Source organism: Rhamphochromis longiceps, linkage group LG11, assembly GCF_057381845.1.
Source record: "Rhamphochromis longiceps isolate RC_006_pf linkage group LG11, R_longiceps_female_GT1.1, whole genome shotgun sequence".
NCBI classification, from domain to species: domain Eukaryota; kingdom Metazoa; phylum Chordata; class Actinopteri; order Cichliformes; family Cichlidae; genus Rhamphochromis; species Rhamphochromis longiceps.
Window position 1 is genome coordinate 30412860 of NC_140567.1, and position 23249 is coordinate 30436108.

At 39.5% G+C, this 23249-nt stretch overlaps 1 protein-coding gene across 1 annotated transcript; it reads right to left on the reverse strand.

Annotated features, from left to right (window-relative positions):
- Positions 1–4741: 4741 nt before the first annotated feature.
- LOC146659518 (sialic acid-binding Ig-like lectin 5) lies at positions 4742–21681 on the reverse strand. Its single transcript, XM_085423601.1, has 11 exons — positions 21556–21681; positions 16701–16802; positions 15923–16032; positions 15273–15683; positions 14674–14994; positions 14281–14538; positions 13005–13262; positions 7205–7489; positions 6940–7045; positions 6787–6844; positions 4742–5613 (listed from the first exon to the last, which is right to left on the reverse strand). The coding sequence occupies exons 3-11, from the start codon at positions 15981–15983 to the stop codon at positions 5275–5277; spliced, it is 2097 nt and encodes a 698-aa protein (XP_085279727.1). The 5' UTR covers positions 15984–16032; positions 16701–16802; positions 21556–21681; the 3' UTR covers positions 4742–5274.
- Between the last annotated feature and the right edge of the window lie 1568 nt (positions 21682–23249).

A 23249-nucleotide genomic window follows, 5' to 3' on the forward strand; every position in this document is an offset into this window, starting at 1 on the left:
GTGGGGGTAGCTTGGGGTGAAAAGCCAGATTTCTTGAATTCAGGAAGAATACTGAATTTTGACATCCTGTGGGTCATTACCGGGCAGACGCAATAATGTCACTTTACCTTTCATATAATCTGATCTTTGCTGATTAGGTTGGAGAAATTCATGTGGATCAACAACCTCACAGCGAGTCACAGGGAGGCCAGTTTTGATGTCAATTTAAGTGACCAAATACTATTCTTTCCCCAATAAAGTTATCTCTCATCTCATATCACACAGTGTATGCTGTATATTTTAACACAAAATGCTAATCACTGACTAATTTTTATTCCCTGAAAATCTTATTATTATCTTGGGAAATTGACATTCCAGACATTCCATTCATTTTTTTAATTTTGTTGTCTTTACACTGTAAAGACTGTACAATATTAAAGAGAAAATATGACCTGTGCATGTCATTAAGCATCATTACATCATTCCAACACCCCCAAAACATGTACAGCATAATTGGAATGCCATTCAAGGGCTTTCCTACTGCCTCATATCTGCATATATTAAAAGAGTTAACAATGATATTTTTTTTAAAGTTCCTTGAGAAAGGTTAAGTGCATTAAAGAACTTAAATAATTTTAAAGAAATTAACTTTCTCTCTTAGCATTTCTCCATTTTATTCCCATTCTCTGCAAAAACTTCTGCATAGGAAGTATTAGGGGGTTTTTTGTTTCTATTTATATTGTGCAATATCTGTACTGTTATTGGAAAGTGTTGCAATATTACTTTAATATTGTGTAAGGCACTGGTGTGCTCTCTGTATCATGCAAAGCTCTTCACTTGAGGTGCATAATTTTAATCTATCCTTAATTTAACCATTGGTTAATTTTTACTGTGTAACAATTTTTTGCAAGAAAGAAAGAGAGAGAGAAAGACAGAGATAGAGGAAGTGACTCATAATACATAATGAGTCATAATACAGCAATATCATTTTCGCGTGATCAGCAACATTATTTGCATCAACAGCAACCTCAGTCGTTTGCACATTTACAATAAAGTTGTTTGTGTCATACAAATAATAATTTTTTAAAAATACCTTTTTTCGGTCCTTCAGACAGATTGAGATGAAGAAAACTGAATCATTAGATACAGGTTTTAATCTTGCAGTTTGTGAAACATCTAACATGTTAATAGCCAGCTACAGATTACAGAAAAATCTCAAGTGAGAAAACAAGTGCTCTTCTACAAAATTCTACCAAATAATGATGGAGATGATAGAATACTGGCCGCCATTAAAAAAAAAACTCAAACAGGGGATTATACTCTTCTTTTTCTTTCTTTGACTGGATGGATCCAAAATAGATCAGGATCACAGATTTAGTCCATAGATGCCCAGGTCCAGGTTGGAGTTCATCCTGTCCAGATTCATTCATAACGCCTTACTTTTTCCCAAGCACAACCTGTATTCTTTATTTAAAGTAACTCATTCTCCAAAAAATAGACTCAAATCTTTAAAATCTATAAAAGTGACATTTCCTATAAAATGTTTACCGTTACCAATAAAACTTCAGAGTCATTATAGATTTGGAAAGCTGGCTTGTGAAACACAGTGTAAAGATTTCCAATCAGTCAGCAAAACATTCCTGGTATAGCTGTAAGGTTGCTATTATCTATCAGTGAAGGCTGAGATTAGATTAGATTCTGCAAATCTCATGAAGCATTTTTAGCCAGTAGTGAAAAAAACTAAATTAAATTTTCTCTCTCGCTCACTGTCACCACCCAAAGGAGATGCTATAGAGGTTGGGTGCAGTGTGTATCAACGCCAGCAAATGACGTAGTCATTGGTGGTCTGATGTCTGAATATCAAGGCTGACAACTGGGATATGAAACATCACTTCTCTGGTGGAGAAGGAGCTGATGTTTGAGTGTGAGGTTTAAGATATGACCCATAGATACAGTGAGGTGCACCTCAACACATGGCACGGGCCAGGAACCAGTCTCAACCAGTCTGTAACAAAAACTGTTTTTATTTTTATTTTTTAAACTGAACTGAACTTTATTGAACTTACGATGGTGAACTGTTCTTGAACACGAAACTCTGATCTGAAATGAAACTCTGAAACTCTGAGTTGCTGATCTCAGAGTTAATAAACTCATAGTTTATTTTTACACTCAGTTTGATGAACATGCTTCCTAGAATAGGGACCAGGAAATGTATCTCACTGAACGATGCTGAAGGATATCTCACTTCCTAAACGTGATGAGAGGTCATCACGTTTAGGAAGTGAGAAGTCAATAGGAAGAAGAAGCGCAACAGATATTAAGCAACAATTTCAGGAGAGGAAAACTGAACCCAACTTGAAAAGGTCAAGTCAAATTAAATACAGATATCATTCCCACCCGAGATTGGGATTCCAAGCCCCAAGTGCGATAGAAGGATCGTTGAGTGCATTAGAAACTGACCTTAAAGATAGGATCATGGCCAAGCTTGAAACCTGGATTCCCCCATAGCCGGTTACCAAGACTACGTGAAGTACCCTCAGAAGGTCAACTATATGATGTTAACGCAGCCCCACGGACGATGCCTACAGCCACCATTACCGAGAAATACCAAGGGCTCAGAGAAGAGCTCGAGAAAATGTGGAGCGTGAAGATAACAGTGGTCCCTGGGGTAATCGGAGCACGGTGCAGTGCAGGAACAACATCAGAGATCTCTGTCCAGAAGAGCGCAGTCCTAGGAACAGCTAAGATACTGCACAGGACCCTCAAGCTCCAGGCCTGAACTTGAAGGATAGACCGCCCGTAGGGGCGAGCGGGGAATTTTATATATATTTTACTGTTTTTATTTTTCTGCCATTTATTTCATGGTCCAGGCTTTAACAGGTTAACAGCTGTCATAAGTCCTTTAGTTATTAGTTCCTCTTCTTGGTAACAGAAACTCTGATTTGATATGATCCAGTCTGAGTTGATGAGGTCATTGAGGATGATGATACCATTCCTCATTTTCAGGTCAGACTCTAGCAGTGGGTTAAAGGTCAATTTTTTACTTTTGATATTAAACTAGCTTCTGTAGTAAAATAACATGGTAAAAAAAACCACATACTCCAGACTCAGCTGTTATATGTCTTTTATTTAGAGTGATATTGTATGTGTTCTTTGCACAGAATGGATCACTCATCTTCACACCTAAAACTAGAAAAAGGAAAGAACTAAAAAAGGACAAATGATGTTGAGTTTGTAAAAAGATTGTTGATCAAGTAAGACTACTCAGACTGCATTTTTTGCATTGTTAGACATATAATAGGTTGATAAAGTACAAATAATATGACAGTTCACTGTGAACACAATAGAAATGAAGTACGCAACATATACATGAGCGAGGGGCACTAAACCAATGCACCTTTCTAAAATTAAAACAAAATTTTCTCTTTCCCTCAGAATTTCCCCACGTCAGCATACAGCCTCTCTACAAATACTTCTGCATATTTAAGCTGTTTTGTTTCTATTTATATTGTGCAATATCTGTACTCTTATTAGCAATTGTTGAGAAATGTTATTTTAACTTTGTGTAAAGCACAGCTGTTCTCTCTGTGTTGTGCAAACCAAGTGTTTGCAAATGAGGTGCAAGATTTTAACCTAAGAACGGTAAGGATATATATCACTGTGTGTGTGTGTGTGTGTGTGTGTGTGTGTGTGTGTGTGTGTGTGTGTGTGTGTGTGTGTGTGTGAGAGAGAGAGAGAGAGAGAGAGAGAGAGAGAGAGAGAGAGAGAGAGAGGGACAGAAAAATGAGATCAGTAAGATTTTCAAAAATTGAAATTTGAAGATATCTCTCCAGATGTTTCATCTGTGAAGCTGATTGTACAGGTAACGCTGGTGATATGGTTTTCAGCTTAAAGGTTAAAGGTCAAAGCTGAGTTGTTTATCTAAGTTACACCAGTCAGATTCTCTGATGTGAAAACAGAGATGTGTCCCATAAGATTTATGTCCATGTGACTCCAGAAACAGATCCCGAACACAGACCTGGAGCAATGCAGGTCAGTATGCTGTCCTGCATTGTGTCCTGCTGTCCCACTGTTAGTGTGGGAATACAGTGCTTGTCACTAAGTCCATGCTTACAGGGGGTCATCTGATTGTTGGGATTTCCTCTCTATTATAAGATCTTTACTTTACAACATAAAACACCTTGAGGTGACTATTGGGATTTTGCGCCATATAAAGTGAGAGTCAACTGCACTGTACAGGATGATTCACTGGTGATGCTCTGCTGTGTGGAGAGCTGACTTTTTTCTCTAGAGAAAAAACAAAATAAGTGAGGTGGATCTGGAGATTCCTCTATATTTCTCTATATTGAGCCAGATAAACTAGGACAGAATGGTGGAGGTCTGTAAGTACCTGGCAGAAGAAGCTGTTGCCAATAAGAGTAAGTGGATGCTCATTAAAATGGCAGAAGAGAAACTAGAAGAGGCAGAAAAAGCAATCAAGCTAATCCAAGAACTGTTATCTTTTATGAATGGCAACTCAGAGAGACAACCTCAGCAGAAGGAGCTGCTACCTAAACTAAATAGCTAAGCTCAATAGAAAGCAGGATCTAAAAAGCCATTGAGGAACATTATAGTGCAGACCTAGTCCTGAAAACTCTTATTATCTTAAGAAACAGAAATTTCAGTAAAATGAATTCATTACAATTTATACATTAATTTCAATTTTATTGTATTTCAATCACTTCAACGGTCTTTCCATTGTCAAATGAAGAGCCTACAATATCAGACAGAAAATATAACATATACACACCATTTGTCTTCACATCACTTCAACAGCATTCAGCACTTACTGGCTCATTGTATTGCCATTAATTCATTGCTTTCCTGCTGGTTCAAATGTGCATATATTAGTAAACAGTAATATACGGTAAATAAAGAAGGAAGTTCCTTAGAAAGATCAAATGCATTAATGAGCTTAAAGAAGAAAAGAAAAAAAACTTTCCCTCTTTTGGCATGACGTCATTTCATCTGCATAGAGCTTGTCTGCGAACACTTCTGCATATTTAAGCTTTTTTTGTTCCTATTTTGTTGTGCAGTATCTCTACTGTTAATAGCAAGCTTAACACTCTAACTTTATTTGTGCACTTTATATACCAGAACCATATGGTTCTTAGGTGTAGAAATGTTATTTTATACACACACATACTTCGGTAAATTAATGTTTGCATAGTTCCTGCTGTTGTATGTAAAGGCGTGATGTTCATAACGTGTGATGAGAGATTCTTTATCTCAATCAACTCCACAATAAAACATTCCTCAAATTTCATCAGTAACATCATTCACAGTGGCGTACACTCTCTCCTTTCCCATTTTTAACTCCTTTTCTGGTTCACGGTATTTCATCTCCATCTCCACTACCATCTCGTCCTCTTTGGCCTCCAGCATTTCACCTTCCTCTTCAGCATCATCTTCCCGTTCCTCGACTGCTTTCTTAATTTCAGCATATACTGTCTTTGTGCTCTCTTGCCTCCTTGCTGCCTCTCTGGCACCATTTCTTTTCAACAAGGAAAAATTAATGTCAGCATACTCCACTTCTTTTGGCCCGCTGTTTGAGTTAAGAGTCAGATTGTCCTGTAATTCTTGACCATCATAGACCTGTTAGGTACAAAGTAAAGAGTCAGTCACTTGCGTCTGTCTGGTATTTTTACATTTTGCTATGCATACAGAACAAAATTCTTCTTTTACTTTTTTTTTCTTTATCAGTTTGGTGTAAGAATTGAACCTTTAGTTACTGACAGTTACTGGTTGTAATCTTTCACAATGTACTTTGCATTTTATGTTTGCTTGTTTTGTTCTTTTTGTGTCTTTTTGGTATTGTTGATTAAACAGAGCTTTAATGTCTATATATGCCTGCGGTGTGTTTAAAAGGGAATGATTCTTTAGCAGAGTTATTCCTTCTCAGACTCCAGAACAGTCCCTCCAAAGAGCAGATCGTTTTGTGCCAGTTAATTAACTGTTTTCAGTAGATTTTGTCTTTTAGCGAGATTATCCAAAACCTCCCTCTCTGAACTGAATTAAACGCAACAAAAAATGAAGGCTGATCTTATAAATGGAACCAAATAATTGTGGCATGAATCTGACCCAATTCATATACTGTAACATTGTAGAACCTTGGATCAGGATGTGAAAAAAAAAAAAATTAACAGGTGTTAGTGTCACACAGTGGAAATTTGTATTTGTCTTTTATAATTGATTTTTATTGTTTATTTGTGTGTGGTTTTTATTTGCATGATTTCATTCTGATTTGTCTGTTTTTAAAAGCAATGCCACGAGGGAAGCCGCAGTGGAATCGAGTGACAGACTCAAGTGCAGAGTGCGAGCTGAGCTGTGGTGTGACTAGCTTAGTGGAGGGGCAAGATGAGGATAGGAGGGATCTCCTCATCCACCTGGGACGTGGTCCCCACTGTGGAAGGGCAATTTCTCTCCTGGTTGTAAGCACATAAGGAACATTAGTCCTGGGTTGTGGGACAGTTGCATCGCGGGACTGGGTGATATTTTAGTGTACAAAGAATATTTGTTTTGTTAAAACTTTGTTCATCTATTCCTGTTGAATTTTAGTGTCTACATTAGCAGACAGGTCTTCCAGCAGAAACTGCATGAATGTTTCTGCATGAAGGAGAGTTTTAATAAACTCTCGATTATTCTCAGCAACATAACAGGAAGTGTCTTTACAAAATAAAATCTTGACTGATGACAAATGAGAGCATACATATTAACTAACTAAAAAGCAAGTATATTAAAAAAAAAAAGCCAAATGAACATAAATACCAGTTTATCATCTTGATGTGTCCTCATCTCCAAACTTCTGGAAGTCTTTTGTTTGTTTCTGGAGAAAAGAGTAATTTTATAGTAAAAAAGTAATTACCTATCTATCCATCCATCCATCCATCCTAATAATAGTTATAAAAGTAAATGCTGTACCTGTAGCAATGTTTGGCCAAACAGCAAAGGACTGCTGAAAAAAGTACCCCAGTCAAAAAGGCAATAGTGACTTTCAGGTATGCCAGCCTGACACCAGATGATTGCTCTATAACCAAAGGAAACGACATAAAAAAAGCTTAATACATTTTCTTTATATTACATAGAGTAAATGGAAAAAAACTAACTAATCAATGTCTGATTACAAAGATATTGATATTATTTGATATAGAAAGTGGTAGTGGTGATAATTTGAAAAAGCACATACCATGTTTTTCAGACAAGTTTTGATGGATAAGGAGGATTTCTCTTTCTTCTCCATTTCCATTGTTACTCACACATTCAACAGTGCTGTTGCCATGGCTTTTTACAGTTAGACTGATAATGCTGTTGACTGTGTGGTTTGACACAGTAGTAATGACAGAGTACTCAGTGTGGTTCTTCAGTAGCGGCCAATTGATAGTAGGTAAAGGAAACCCTTCACTGATACACACACAGGTCAAAACCTCTGACTGAAGCACACATCCAGAGCCCTTCTGTATCTTTGAAAACCCTGTAAACACATGATCATAATCATAAAACAAGGGAAAGTTAACCCAAAATATAAACTTCAGATTCAAGGTTAAACTACTCACAAGACACAGTGACATTGAGATAAGATGTAAGAGTCGTGTATAAATATTCTGCTGTACAGATATACTGTCCAGAATGTTATAAACATGTTATAAACAGAATTATAAACAACAAGTGTAGCAGATCCAGTGTCACTGTGCAATTCACTGTAGGTTCCACTATGAATGTCTGTGTTGGAACTACGTTTTTTTTCACACAATAAGACCTGGGGGGAAACGTTCAAACGTGCAGGTCAGACTCAGAACATCTCCCTCCTTCACAGTTGTATTTCCAATGATGTGAAGGTTCCTTGTATCTAAAAACCACATTTAAGTGGTTCATTCAAAGAACACTGTCATACAAACATTATACTATGGAAATGTGTAATGATACCCTGTACAGCTGTGTAGACATGAACATGTAAGAAAAGTAGTAAGTTTTGGCGCGAGATATGTGAAGACTTATCAAAGTGTCTGAAATGTAACATTCCAACTTCCCCCTTAGTGTGTCTACTGGGCAGCTTAGATAATGTCACTTCAGAAAAGAATATAGCCCATATGATCTTCACTGCCCTATGCATAGCCAAGAAAACAGTCCTCATGAACTGGAAAAATAAAAATAATCTTAATTCTAACCAATATAGAAATTATCTATTAGATTACATTAGTCTTGACACAGCCTCTGCCACCACATTAGATCAATTGCTCTGGGCCCCTTTTATCAGCTCCATCACCTAGTGGGGGTGGGGGGTCATAGTTTGGTCCCGCCTTCACTGTTGTGATTGGTGAGGGGGTAGGGACAGGCTTAGGGCGTCGGGGGGTTCCCCGGAGGCATCTTCCTTGGGGGGCTCAACCCGGGGTAGCGGTCATGTCCGGTTAGGGGCTCTGTTGGCTCTCAGGTGACTGTTTCCTCGCGGCTGCGTGCAGCGGGGCTAGGGGAGGGTCTGTGCTGACGGACGTGGGTTACTGACCTGGCAACCTGGCTGCCCCTGGGTGGGTCCGGGATGGGCGTGAGGTTCTGGGGGCGCTCCGTCTCTGGGCTGGGGCCCGGGCCGGGCCTCGGGGGCTTGGGTCCTGGTTGGTGTGTTGCCGGGGTTGTGGGCGGGTGGGTGCATGGGGGCCCGGCCCTGGAGCAGGGTGCCGCCGGTGCGTCGAGCCGCCTGGGGGGCTCTTCAACTGGTGGGGGGGATGGTCACATCTTGCAGGAGCTTTCTTCTCTTCAGGAACTCTCTGCAGGAGGGGGAGATACAGGAGAGGTGGAGGAAGATCTCAGCCTGGGCGTTTACCATCTTATGTAGTCTGGAAGATGTGTGGATGGTGGGGTGGGTGCAGTTTTCTCTGTGGTGGGGTTGGGTGGACTGTCCAGGGCTCTGTGGAGCCGGAGGGCGCTACTGCACTGGGCCCCGGTCTGATGGGCCTGGGCCCCCCTTCCCTGGCGGGTCGCGAAGGGTGGGAGTGCCTACTGGGGTCAGCGGGGGAGCTGGCCCCAGGGAGGGGTTACCTGCCCCTCCCTTCCTTCCCTCCCCATCTCCAGCTGCCTCCCTCTTCCCGCTCCTCCACAACCACCCACACATGCAGGGCCTTGGAGTGGGGGTATGTCACCAGGGTGCAGAGGAGGCTACCCCCCCCCCCCCCCCCGTCCCCTTCTGGCTGCCTCTGCCTCAATTTTATCCCACAACTTAGACATTCACATTATTCACACTCTCATTACACATACATATAGGATCTTGGGGGTGGGCACAATCACGGAGTCCAAATTACCATCAGGGTGTATACCTCACCCCTGACGTCGTTGCCCACCTCTCAATTTTAAATACACTTAGTCATTGAGGGATAGCAGGAGGGACTATGCGCTTACCTGCTGCTCCTTGGCAGGTAGCTCCATGCCCTCCTGGGTTTTAATTGCACCTTAGAACACATATGCATCAACACTACAATGAGCGGGTGGAGGGAGGTTTGGAGTCTTCTCCCACCCCCATTCTCTGCGGCCTGCTGGAGCGGGAGGGCTAGTAGGAGGAGTTGGCCGTCCGACTGCGGTCTGGGGTGTGGGGCCTCCCTGCTGCTGCGGAGTCGGGGTGGTCTGCCTCTCCCCACCGCAGGGAAAAGGGTAACACCACCTGGGTCTGGGTGCAATTCCCCCCTCCAGGGGCAAGGGTACCTAGACCCGGTTTGTAGAGTACGCTTGGGGAGTGTGATTGTGTGTACAGCGTCTCTTTATGTCTGTCTCCACGTTGGTTGAGTGTGGAGTGAGTGCATATGAGAGCATGAGGGTGGGAATGGATGTTTGTGTCTGTGTGTGCCTGTATGTCTGTGTCTATATGTCAGGTTGGGCATCAGACGCCACCTCTCTGGGGACACCTCAGGCCCTCCAAGGTTTGGAGGCCTATCTCCACCCACCACCACTTCCCCTGCCGGTGGCGGACTCCCTCAGGTGTCGGTGTGTTGGTGGTTCTTTGTGTCTGGGGGTGGGCGTCCGGGTACACACCGGCTCACTCCTTGGCGGCCGCTTGTCGGGGCCTGGGGCCTGGGGCTCGCTCGGGCCCCCTTTGGAGGTGGGGTGCCCCCGGCCTCTCGGCCTGGGGCTCGGTCACTCAGGCACAGCTGGGGGCCGGCGGAGCTCACGGGCGCGTCACTGCAACTCCCCCTGACTTCTGCTCCGCGGCTGCTGGGCGAGCTCTCATCTGGGACTCTCCTCGGCTCTTACTGGAACAGTGGCACGGCTGCCCCTCTGTTGGTCTTCCATGGTCTCTTGTGTTCTGGGGGCCTCTGGATGTCTGGAGTTTTGATCTCCTCCATACCCGCTTCACACCCTGGAGGACGGGGCTGTGGCCCCCCCACACTCCCTAGCAGATCATTACATGGAGAAACCTTTGGAATGCAAGCATGCTGATCCACACAGGTATGCACACATGGGTATTCACAGACGCGGACTAAAGCTTTCTTGGCTGCTGCCTCAAAGCACACTGTGCGCTGTCTATCTTGCGTGCTGCACAATATCGTTTATTATTTAGTAAATATTGATATCTATGACTAGCTAGTTTATTGTGATGGTGCTTTGTTTTCTCTATTATTATGTTGCTCTTTGTTGTTTGCTGTCTCCTCTGTTTGTTTTTTTTGTTGTTTGTTTTTTTTTTTTTCTCCATACAGGTGACCCAGGAGTTCTTTTTTTTTCTCTCTCTCTTCCCCCCCCTTCTCACCGTCTCTTCTCCCCTTTGGTTTTCTTTCTTTCTCTCCCCCTCTTTCTCTCATTCATTCCCCCTGTCCTATTTATTAAAAAAAAAAAAAAAAAAAAAAAAAATGACAAAGGATGAACTGAAGCTCTGCCATCACGTAATGTCGCATACTGCTGTTTCTGATGTCATTTAGAAAAGAAAAAAAAAAAAAAAAAAAAAAAAAAAAAAAAGTAGTGTGTTGATGCTAGAACAATAATAAGAAGCACAAAATAATCCGGGGGTTTCTCTGTGAATTTTGCATTCCCGTTGTAACAGTCACAATTGTGTGGTGTTTCTTTAAGGCAACCTAAGTCAGGGGTTTATGATGTCATTAGTATGAGCCACTCCCCTATCTGTGAACTGTCACTACCCGATCCGTACCGGAAACCCGATCAGTACCACGCATGTGCGAAAGGTGTCTATTTCCGCTCGAAGCAGTTTACAATAGTTACAGGTCAGAGTATCTGTTAAGATGTTAACAATAATACGTATCTCTTAAAATGTTAGAATAGAATAGAATAGAATAGAATAGAATAGAATAGAATAATCCTTTAATTGTCCCACAAGGGAAAATGTCGGCAATAATGAAACATTTCAATATAATGTAGACAAAAACAAAAAATCAAAAGATAGTTACGGATCAGGGCTCCCCGATCCGTACCGTGCATGTGCAGATGTTCTCTTCTTCTTCTGTTTCGTTTAATGGCAGTTTACGCCCCAATGTACGAGGATACTGTCACTTGCTGACCGAGCAAATGAGCCCTATTGTAAACTGAACTTGCATCATTACAAATCATGTTCATGTATGCGTGTTACATTTGATTTAGTGATAGTCGAATGTGTTTCTGCTTGTCTGTGTGGAGAGGATTGTTGGAATAGTGATGATGATGTCCCCTATCACTGTCATTTGTCAGTAAACACTTAATCTGGCTGATGAATCTTCACATGACACATAACTAAGTCTGTATTATTAAGTCTGTAATTAGGCACCATTCTTCTTATTTTATGGCGCTGTTGTTCCGTTGAGGAGAAATGCATGAATTTGTTTGTATATGGAGGTATCCATTGTTTAAATATCCCGGGCAGTCGAAAAAGAGGCAGAGCTGTCGAGAAATGCTAGGAGCTAACTGGGCGCTAACCGTGTCATTCAAATATATTAAATGTCGCAATGTTGGCAAAGAGAGGAAGTGACGTAAGATTTGCGCATGTGTGGTACTGACCGGGTTTCTGGTACAGATCGGGTAGTGACATGAACAACATGTTTGCACGCGAGTGCATGGAAAGAGACAGACTTTATATATTTTACCTCTTCAGGAACTTTTGCAATGTTACGGGTTGTATGAATACTGTGTGTCATGTTTCGTAGGCAACAGCCGTTCAACCGGGCCTTGTATGGTTGATGAAGAAAAGGTGCATTAAAGGATATGCTGTGGAATTCCCAGTTTCAGTGTGATTGCGTATTTTTCCTACTATCCTGCTAAGGTTTCTACCGCCTCCTCTCAACCAATGAACACAATTCAACGTTACACTGTGGCAGGGCAGGTGCTTGCTCAGATTTGAGGTTTAATTTTTCACTGTAGAAAGTTTTTTTCCCACGCTGAGTGTACAGTGGACACTAATGTTTCTGTCACTTTTTACGGAATTAAACAAAGTAATCTCAGTACTTCCGAGCTTTAAATGCTGCATGGTCGTACTCTCTCCCACCCTCCATATAATCCATTGTTCATCTACACACGTCTGTTGCTGCTATGGACGTTGCACGCTCGCACATCATTGTCATGAGATACAGTAAACCAATTCAGCTTTTTTTGGAATATTAATCCCTTACTTTACTCGTTACTTGAAAAAATAATAGCTTTACAGTAATGTGTTACTTTTAACGTGTTACTGCCCATCTTTGTTTGTAACACTATATACCTACTGTCAAGTGCCACAAATACCAACAGCTTTTAAAATGTTTATTGTAGAATGTGATCAGTAAATTCAAATGGTTCTTGAATGCACATTTGTAATTTTTTGTTTGTCAGGAATGTTCATTTTATTGTATATTTTACATTGTCTGCATTTTATTCAATATGTATTTTTTTGTTTGCTTTTTAGTGCTAGCAGTCAAGGCCAACAATCTAAAAATGTCTACAAATTTGACTGCACAATGCACAATGTTGACAATGCACGGTTGTCCGATGGAGGAAACTGTGCCAAGAATACTTTTTCTGCGCGATGTTGCACGATGTTGTGTACTTACATATCACGGTTACATTGGTGTCTTTCTTCAGGACACTGTCCATGTATTTTGCTGTACAGATGTACTGTCCAGAATGTTCTGCTGTTGCATTTGGGATGACTAGTGTAGCAGATCCAGTGTCGTTATGATGGTTTGCCTTGGAACCTAATTTAGACCACATAATAAGAGATGGAGGGAAACTTTCAACACTGCAGGTCAGATTCAGGACATCTCCCTCCTTGATAGTTGTGTTTCCAATGATTTGAGGTATCCTTTTATCTGTTGAAGAAATGGCAATATTTTGTTTAAGATAAGAAATTAGAAAATAACTCAAAGAATGATTAAATATAAGCAAACTTTGTTTTAAAAGAAATACAGACGTAACCTTTACTGTGCATATAAACCTCAGATAATAAGGTTAACGTACTTACAAGACACAGACACATTCAGATATAATGTAAGAGTCATGTTCAAATATTTTGCTATACAGACGACCTGTACAGAATAATCTTTTGTCACATTATAAACAACAAGGAGCAGCATTAGCATTAGCACAAGTTTAAAAACACTGCAATCAACCCACCCATTGTCACACTGAAACTCCACAGCTATCCTCATCCTAAGTTGTTGTGCAAATTCATCCTACATAAGTATGCAGTAGGTGTGCATGGCCGCTTTAAGAATATTTGAGTCCATTGAAACCAGATTTTGCACATCCAGCATGTAAAAGCCTTTATTCTGGTGATTTTCACACACGTATTGTGGTCTAAAACTCTGGTCTTTCACAGTAAACCGGGAGACCACTGTGTGAGGCAAGCTACTACTGACTAACCTTTCACTACAATCAGCAAGTAAATAAGCTTAGCACTGTACTAGATGACCTTCCTCTTTCCCAACATGTTAGATGCAGAGAAAACAGTATGAAAAGTCATTAATAACTCCTTTAGTACATTAAAAATGAAAGCTGTGACGATGATGGTGAGGGGACGGCAGCTGTGCCGACTTCCAGTAACATAAAACAGGCAAGCTGATCAGTTGCAGGCTTAGCCAACACTTTCTGATCAGCATCTATGAAAATGTCTGAATGTTATGTTTAAACGGCTTTTTTGCCAACATTCGACCTTCATTTTTCATTCCTAATTTTAATCCTACCTGTAGATATTAACGCTAATCAAGCTTTTTATTCAGCTCACTTTTTTGTAATGGATATATTTTTGTATACTTACAAAAACCAGATGTAGGCTTGTGTTTCTGCTAGAAATATATTCCGTCCAAAAGCATAAAGCTGTGTACTCACATATCACTGTGACGTTGACTTTGTCCTTCAGGGTATTGTTCATATATTTAGCTGTGCAGACGTATTGTCCAGCATCTCCTGCTGTTACATTGATGATAACAAGATTGGCTGATCCAGTGTCAATGTGAAGCGTTTCATTGTAACCAAGTTTAGACCAAATAATCAGAGATGGAGGGAAACTGTGAACATTGCAGGTCAGATTCAGAGCCTCACCGTCCCTGACAGTTGTAACACCAGTGATGTTAACCTCCTTCACATCTATGAAACAAATACACATAAATCCCAGTCATGTAGTTTCCATAACTCCAAAATTCTTGCAAGTGAAAAGATGATCCTGTAAAATAAAATAGATTTTAGGGGGGAAAGTCAACTTAAGGTTGTAAAAGTACTCACAGTTTACATTCAAACCTGAAGTCTTTTGTGCAGTCGCGTCACCTGTGAAGCGGATTTTACAGGTGACATTGGTGTTGTGGTGTTCAGCTGAAGGGTTAAAGGTCAAAGTTGACACATGTCTTTGTGTGAAAGGAGTCAGACCCTCAGTCTTAAACACAGTGCTGTTTCCTGTAATGTAAGATTCAGTCCCTCCTTCTCCTCTCCATGTCCAGGTGATTTGAGGAACAGATCCAGAGCAGAGACCAGGAGCAGTGCAGGTCAGTGTGGCCTGCTGTCCCTCTGTCAGTGTGGGAATCATTACTGTAGGCTTCTGTTCAATACCTAATGGAAATACTGGGCATTAATGAAATCACATAAACTGTCTGAAGTTTAACTACTTGGATTTGGGCTCAGATAATAAAATATTTGGTAAAATGGTTAATGGCAAACACAGGTTTTACCAGGAACTGCTGCAGTTCCTACAAGCTACCAGCTAGAGGTTAACAATTTCCTAAAATGAATGAATACTTCATTAAGACCAAAAAAAATACAAAATATGTTGTTGTACATGACTTAATATCGTGTTTCTACATGATTGTTCTTGGAATAACTTTTCATACCTTTAATAGAAACAGTTACTTTTTGACTGAATGTGAATCCACCTTGTTGTCCATTCAGTTCACCATTAACTCTGAGCTGATAAAATCCAGAATCAGACTCTTTCAGATCATTAATGATGATGCTGCAGTTTTTCTGACTCACATCAGGTTCCAAACGTGAGACTCGTCCTTTAAACCCAGACTGAACTTTTTCATTGTTCTTGTTGCTGTGAAATGTTATGTCAGCATCACTACATTTTTTAGACGCTTCGCATTTGTACCAAACTGTATGTTTGGGTGTAAAGTTAGCAGCAGTAGTGAAAGAACACGGGATCACAACACAGAGTCCAGCCTCTGCTGTTAGTTCTCGCTCACTCAGAGTCACACAGTTTCCTTTGCCTCTACAGTGTTGTCGTCTCCAGACTGAGGCACCTGTTAATGCAAAGGGAAAGATGAAAGGTTTCACATTTCTTATCTTATTATATGTGCAGTTAACAAAAGATTTATTTATGACATACAAGTCAACAGATAGCAATGGCACTGTTAAATTATGTGTGAGTGTGAATAAATGCTTTTTATCTAGATTCATGTCATGAAAATAGTTTCACACACAGATATATACAAAAATCATATCGGCAGAAATACAGGTTTACAAATTAGCAGACGCAAACCTTTGTCAGCACTGCTGCCTCTTACAGAGAAAAACAGAGTTGACCAGATGAGAACAAACATCCTGGATATTCGATGCGCAACACGTTCAGTCTCTCCTTCCACAGAATAACTAATCAAGATGATAAAGCAAATTAAAGAAGTATAAAGGAATTAAAACAAAATTTAAAACACAAGAAAAGTCTTCTTCTCACAACTCAGTAAATGATGTCACATGCTTAGTTATGTAGTAATTGACCATAAAGATCTTTATGGTAAAAATCTTTGTGATATCTATTTCTGAAACATTAACCTCCTAAGACCTGAACTCTTCCACGGCATGCATTTTTAATTTCTCTTTGATATTTGGGATATATTTGCCCGATGAATGTAAAAACAAAGAATTACTAGATTTTTTTAACCTTATTTTTGTTTTTAAGAAAAATAAGATCCACATATGAGGCTATTCGTTTAAAATGTTGATAGAACAGTAGCAGTATAATGTCATCGTAAGTGGATATCAGGCCCTTGTAGAGCAAAATTTTGTATTTTGGTCTAAATAACCCAAAATGTGATGTCCACATATGTGGACACCAGGTCCTAGGAGGTTAATTAATGAAAAAAAAAAGATCCCTACAGAGTAAAAATACCCCTCATATCATAAATATATGTATATTGTCAACCATATTTAATGAATGCATAAGATCTCTTAATTTTGCCAGCACTGCTATAAATATGAAAACCTTTACATTCAGATTTACATTTTTAAAAAGATATTTTGAAATATATTAAACAGTTTACGTGTTTCGTCTTGTTCTTCGTCAGTCTTCTCTCCACACTGATATCTGCTGCCTTTTTGGAGCTGAAGTTTCTCTTCCTCTCTTTTCTGTTTCTTCCTTTTTCCTGCAACAACATTTCAGAAAGTTTGTCACCACCCCCATAAGCACTACAACAGATACAATTATTATCTTATATCACACAATGTATGTTTTATATTTTTATCACAAAATGTCAGTCAGTGGGTATTTCTATTCCTCAAAAATCTTGCCATCCTAAGAAAATGAGACCCCCGTAGTGGTACGAAATAAAGTTTCTTACACTCCGCTCTGTTTTATTTATATAGTGCTCTTTACACAGCAAGTTAAAGACCAGAATATTAGAGTGAAAACCTGACTTGTCATTTAGGCTGTTTTTACATTACTCCAACATTACTGATACTTTACTCGACAAAGATTACATTAAGTTTAATTTCATTTAAATTAAATGCATTAAAGAGCTTACAGAACTCGAAAGACAAGCCGTCTCAGCATTTCAACAGTTTGTCTGATAACACTTCTGTTTTTTTCAAGGTTTGTTCCATTGCTGTGGACTCTTATTTTAACACTGAATAAGACACGGTTGAGTTCTCTGTATTTATGAAAACAGAGAACATGCAAGATTTTAATCTATGAATCATTCAGCAGTTTGTTAACGGTGACTCTACAAAGCTGGATCCACAGATTGCCAACATTATGTGGATTAAAAATAACGCAGTCTTTTTTTTTTTGCATTTGAAAATAGCTTTTTGGTGTCATGCAGGTCAACAAACTGCTTTTCTTCTGAATTTGAATCTTGCATTAAAGCGTAAGCTCAACTTCGCAGAGTGGTCTGAGCATCTAAATATATAATTCTGTGAAAACTTGAGTACAGACAAGATGAAAGAGCCTAATGGAGCTCAAGTACTGATAGCTGAGGCAGTATTATTGGCCTTAACCTGCTGAGTCATACTTGATAGAAACAAGTGATATCATTTAAAGAGACGAGATCCAACTGTTTACGTCCCAGAAAGAACAGAAATGGCAGAAAAAACATCATCTGTAATCCAGCTTTGCATGTAAAATCCCATCACGTCTTACAGCTTTCATTATAGAGGCAAGTTTAAAAAGATACTGGGCCTGTTTTGGGTTGACGTGTAGCCTTAGTTTCAAAGAATAATATCAAATAATATCTGTTTAAATCATCAAGTAATTAAGCAAAGTCTGGGGTGACTAAATAGGTCCTAGCTTCTTTTTATAATAGTTTCCATAAAGTTTGATAGACAGAACAGTCTAATACACTGGGAATAAGAAAACTGAATTGTTGGATATGGGAGGTCTTAATCTTGCAGTCTGTGAAATATTAAACATACAGTTCATAGCCAGAAATCGTTAAAATATCAAGTAAGAAAACTAGTGCTCTGAAGTTGGTGATAAGTGTGATAACCTGTGGATATGACGCACAAGCCGTGCTGAACAGTGTCTACACTGAGACCATCTGGAAAGCATTTTCATCATTAATCGATAAGCAGATATTTGTAGTCATTTTTAGTCCTTTGTTGGAATAGTATCAGGAAATTCTGCCAAATGCCTGACTTGGTGAGATCATTGATGATGATGCTGTAGCAGTCAGACTCTGATTCCATTATCGATGTCACGTAGCGATTCTCATTAACTCAGCAGTTTATGAAAAATAAAGACTGCTCGTACTGCACTGACTGCATTATTAAACATATATCAGCTTGGTAAAGTATGAACAATGACATTTCATGTTAGATGCAATACAGATGTTGCATGTAAAGTGTACTTAAGTATTAATTTTATTATTACAAAGTCTGTATTGACAGTTGAGTACATACATTTTACATGTAATCTTATATTCATGCATCCATGTACGAAAAGATACAACTTCTGTTACAGAAGTGCATAAATTGTTGCAAATTAAGAAACATATGTCTCTATTCCAGTACATGGACGTTTGTCTTTTGTGATGATGTCTATAAATATTTATACACATATATACATATGTGGCATCACTGTACACACAGCATCTGACAACTTCCCATTCTCACTTAAATGTACTAAAATACGACTCTGAAAGACTGCAGAGTTTCTCTCTCGGTCAGTTAAAATTAGCTCACATGTTCACTGCTGAAACTGCTAACATGACAGAAAGCAAAAATGTGCTGTAGTTGTAACTGAGTGGTTTTCTCCATTACAGCCACTGTGTTTGGTCAAGTTGTTTTATGATGAAAATGTTTTGACTTATTACCTAAAATCGATTAAAGCAGCATAGTGATGTATACTGTAGCAGACAGAATTTATAATAAAGATTAGTGTAAATTGAACAGGAACAGAGGGCCTCAGTGTAGAGCTCCACCACACAGTTAAGCTATTTTGGGCCTCTGACCATCCTGGATACTCATAGGTAAGGTGGCTTTTATTTCAGAAACACATATATTTTCAAACTGAGTGTTATGGTGGATTATGCTGCTCCCCACTACTCCTGGAGTGGTTTGAATGTTGTTACACTGTGATGCTGTCTAATTACACACAAAGGTTGATGTCAGTGTTGTCCTGAACACTTTCCCTCCTGCACATTCGTCATATATGCTGTATACATACAGATGTAAGTAGAATATTCAAATATCTCTGTAGGTCCAGAGAATGCATATCTCGACATATCTCAGCATTAATATTATCATAAACACCACAATTGTAATTATAAGCCAAAAACTGTAGATGATACTAAATAATACAGTCTAACCTGAGAAGAGATACTAGCTGAACCGTCATAGTTTTATCATTAGAAAGTCAGACACTGCCCTCTGCTGGATTCAACAGATGACACATAAGCCACTCTAACGCCTGTTTCAGCATAAATTGCCCTAATAACAAAGAAATGTGGAACCAGCAGGTCTCTGTAATTTTACCTCAAGCCAGGTCTGTGTGTATAACTTGGAATATGATTTATTGTGTTCATTGCACATTTTTATACAAATACTCAACCATCCACACCAAAAACATGGTGTGGTGTAACATTAATTATGACGAGTGATACACGATTATGTCCTTCACATCTAGGAAAAACCCCATAAACTCAACAATCACGCTTGCAGAGCTTCCCTAATTTATCGTTTGTTTTTGTTTTTTTACTGAGACAGAAAAAAAATATAAAATAGTAAAATGTTCAAAATTCAGAATCAAAGATTCCTCTACAGTTGTTTCACACATGAATCTGTGAATTTTACAACTAATGTTGGTGATGTGGATTTTCAGTTGAAAGGTTAAAGGTCAAAGGTGAGCTGTGTGTCTGTGTTAAAGCAGTCTGATTCGCTGACTTCAAAACAGTAATGCTTCCTATTTTTTGTAGGATACGGGCTATTTCAGAAACAGATCCAGAACACAGACCTGGAGCAGTTCAGGTCTTTGTGGTTTAGCTCACTGGTTTAGCAGACACTCATATGTGTTATGGCTGGAATGCAATGTCCCGGGTTCAAGCAGTCCTGTTTGTCCTTGCTTTGTGTCCTCCCCTGTTTACTCTTTACTGCTAGGCTGTCAACAAAGGCAGAAAGCCCAAAATTAGATTAAAAGCAGTTTTTACTTCAGCATATATTTTCTTTCAGCAAGGAGGTTGGGCTTTTTTGTAGTGTCTACATGTCATGCTGTCTGTAAATATAAAAGCTGGAAAAGTTTTGAATGCTTTCTGATAAAACTTTGTAGGGGTGTAGAGTGAAGTCATGCTAATAAGCCATTAAAATGTACATCCACCAAGTTCTTGAAGGTCAATTTTATTGAAAATGGTTGAACATGGACCAAAAGGCTCATAGGTTAGAGACTATTATTCTTACAGGTGTGGTGTGTATTGTCAACATATAGAAATGACCGTATAAAATTGAAAACATCATGCTATGTTTGACCTCTGACCTCTCCTTCAAGCTCTGTAGATTGATCTAAAGGTTAAAGCAGTGGTTCCCAAACGTTTTTCGCTGGACCCCCTTTGTTTTACAGAAAAATATTCGCGCGCCCCCCTCGCGCGCGCACACACGCACGCACTAACACGTCCTCCAACCACACACACCCATATTTTGCTCAATTGCGGTTTATTTCACACCTCAAACATTTAGTAAACAATTAAGCAAATACAAGTAATCTGCAATAAATTACAGGTAGTAAGAAAATAAACTATTAACTCTTTTACGCTACGTCCGCACCTACACAGATATTTTTGAAAACGCAGCTGTGTCGTCCACACGTAAACGCCGTTTGGAATCACCGAAAACGAAGATTTTTAAAACTCATTTTTTGCGTTTGCGTGTGGACGAGGAATACAGAGTTTGTCATGCAACGTCAAAGGTATGTGCCTTTTTTCACGTCAGCTGTGCGCCACGTTATTGTTTACATGAAAGGAATTGCAGAATGGCACATAGTCAGATTAACAGTATTTTGTCTCTATCTTCAGGTTTTACACGCTTACATATAAACACGTATAAACACGTGATTATTTTACATGTAGTTGTTTTTTCCTGTGTAATAATATTCAACATTGCTGTCAATACATTTAAAAAAAATGCCTCTCTGTGCAAAATGGGTTCAAAAAGATAAACAGCTGTAGAATACTGTTTGTCCGGGATTTAGACAGGGGGAACAAATCGTGGCAGGATCAGCCTGATGTTATTTGTATCCCGCTGTAACTTTACTGTATAAAGAGCTAACATCTCCAAAATGTCAGGAGTAGTTAGTCATTACAAGAAGTGTTTGTGAACTAAAAATCAAGAATGTGGGATGTTGTTTGTCCGTGATGTGGAGAGCTCAGCGGTGCTCCCCACGAAGGGAAAACCAATTTTGCAGGGGAGACCTACCTCGGCACTTGTGCAGGTGAAACCAAAGGGAAGTTATGCTTCACCACATTTTCTAGTCTTTGGCTTAGAATGAAGTTGGTTTGGAAACATATTCAGCTATGCTTCATCTCCTGCTTTGCGTTTGTGTAGGCCCCCATGCTAGCAGTGTCCAAGCGTTGTTTTTTGTTTTTTGCCTTTTCATGCCACGCCCCCCCTGCAATGGCTCTGCGCCCCCCCCTAGGGGGCGGGCCCCACACTTTGGGAAGGTCTGGGTTAAAGCGATAACAATGGTATATATGTCCAGATTTTTGTTGCAATTATTTGTATTGACAACACATAGGCATATATAAAGATTGATAAATGGAAATTCTAAATATCGTGTTAGTTTGGACCCTTTCTTCATTAAGGTGAAAGTTTCATTATGTCAGACTTTCATAAAACACATTTTATCTTTAAAACTATGCTAAAAAGTCTACTGCCTTTGTTTGCATTGGGACCATTTAGGAAATGATACACTGTTATATGGGAATTCTAAATATGACTGTAGTTTGCATCTAAATATCCTATCAATTTTCCCCTCTGATCTCACTTTTACATTTCACATTTGTTGTTATTTAAAGTTGGCCCCAGTTGTACTCTACATTTAAAGAATGTTTTACAAAGAGGAAGAAAATGAGCTGCCTGTTGAGTTAGAAACATACTGCAGTATTTCATGTCCAGTTACTTGTAAATCAATTCATATTATGCATTACATATTCATACATATGTTTATATACAAATTACACCACTATTCCCTTAAAAGTGAATACTCTCCAGCAAGTGAGCTGCCTTGGCAGAGGTTTGTAGTTTGCAGTTTTGAGGTTTGTGCTTTTTGTGCTATTAAAATAAAAATTGTTCAAAAACCCTTGGCTGCCGTACTTGAATCAGTTACGTTTGTGTCAAGTGATACTCTATAATCCAGTTTTGAGATCCCTTCCCAGACGCCTTAACGCCCACTCACATCCTGGGCCATCTGACCTCAGGAATTCGCATGACAAGGTGGGGCCAGGTTTCACAATGAACACACCCGAAACTCTGGCTGATTGGGTCCCACACCCAATTTCACACCTTGGCCCAGGTGATTAGAGGATCATCAGGGGGTCCTTTTGTCCCTCTGTGGGGGTCACTCCCACTAGGTTTATATCTGGGACTCTCCACCATTTGACCTTAGAACTGAAGAAGCTTCTCGGATGAGAGGTGAAACGTCTTCAAGCAACTTAAAGAAGTCCAGACGCTTTTCTTTGCAAGCTCCTTTGACTATAGAAGACAGATTTTTACAATCAGTGATACAATTACACTCAGCAGAATCACCATGTTTGCAAAAATAATTCAGTGTATTTGTATGAATGTATCCCATAGTTGTTATTGTTTCAAGGTGGAGTTCAAACATGTTGACTGGCTTGCCCTCTTGCTTCCTTTAGTTTCCTTTTTCAGTTCTCTTTGAACAGCTTCCATTAATTGCATTATTGCTCCAGGAGTCCTGTTCTTTTCATCTGATGCAATCTTTAATTTTAAATGTGATCTAGACTTTGATGTTTGGTTATATCATACTGGTTTCTTTTTCGAACCGCAGTATTGTCACTAAAATTAATTACCCTGTGATCCCTTCTGCAGTAATGTCAGTATTATTATATAGCTGAAAAACATGCCCATTCATCATTTGCTTATACTTATCC

What these genes read in the sequence shown, in the direction of transcription:
- LOC146659518 (XM_085423601.1), bottom strand. Translation starts at nt 15,983, where the DNA reads ATGTTTGTTCTCATCTGGTCAACTCTGTTTTTCTCTGTAAGAGGCAGC. An exon ending in AGGCAGCAGTGCTGACAAAG is followed by an intron (nt 15,684 to 15,922) that starts GTTTGCGTCTGC and finishes TTGCATTAACAG; the next exon opens with GTGCCTCAGTCTGGAGACGA. An exon ending in TTGGCCAAACATTGCTACAG is followed by an intron (nt 6,845 to 6,939) that starts GTACAGCATTTA and finishes TCTTTTCTCCAG; the next exon opens with AAACAAACAAAAGACTTCCA.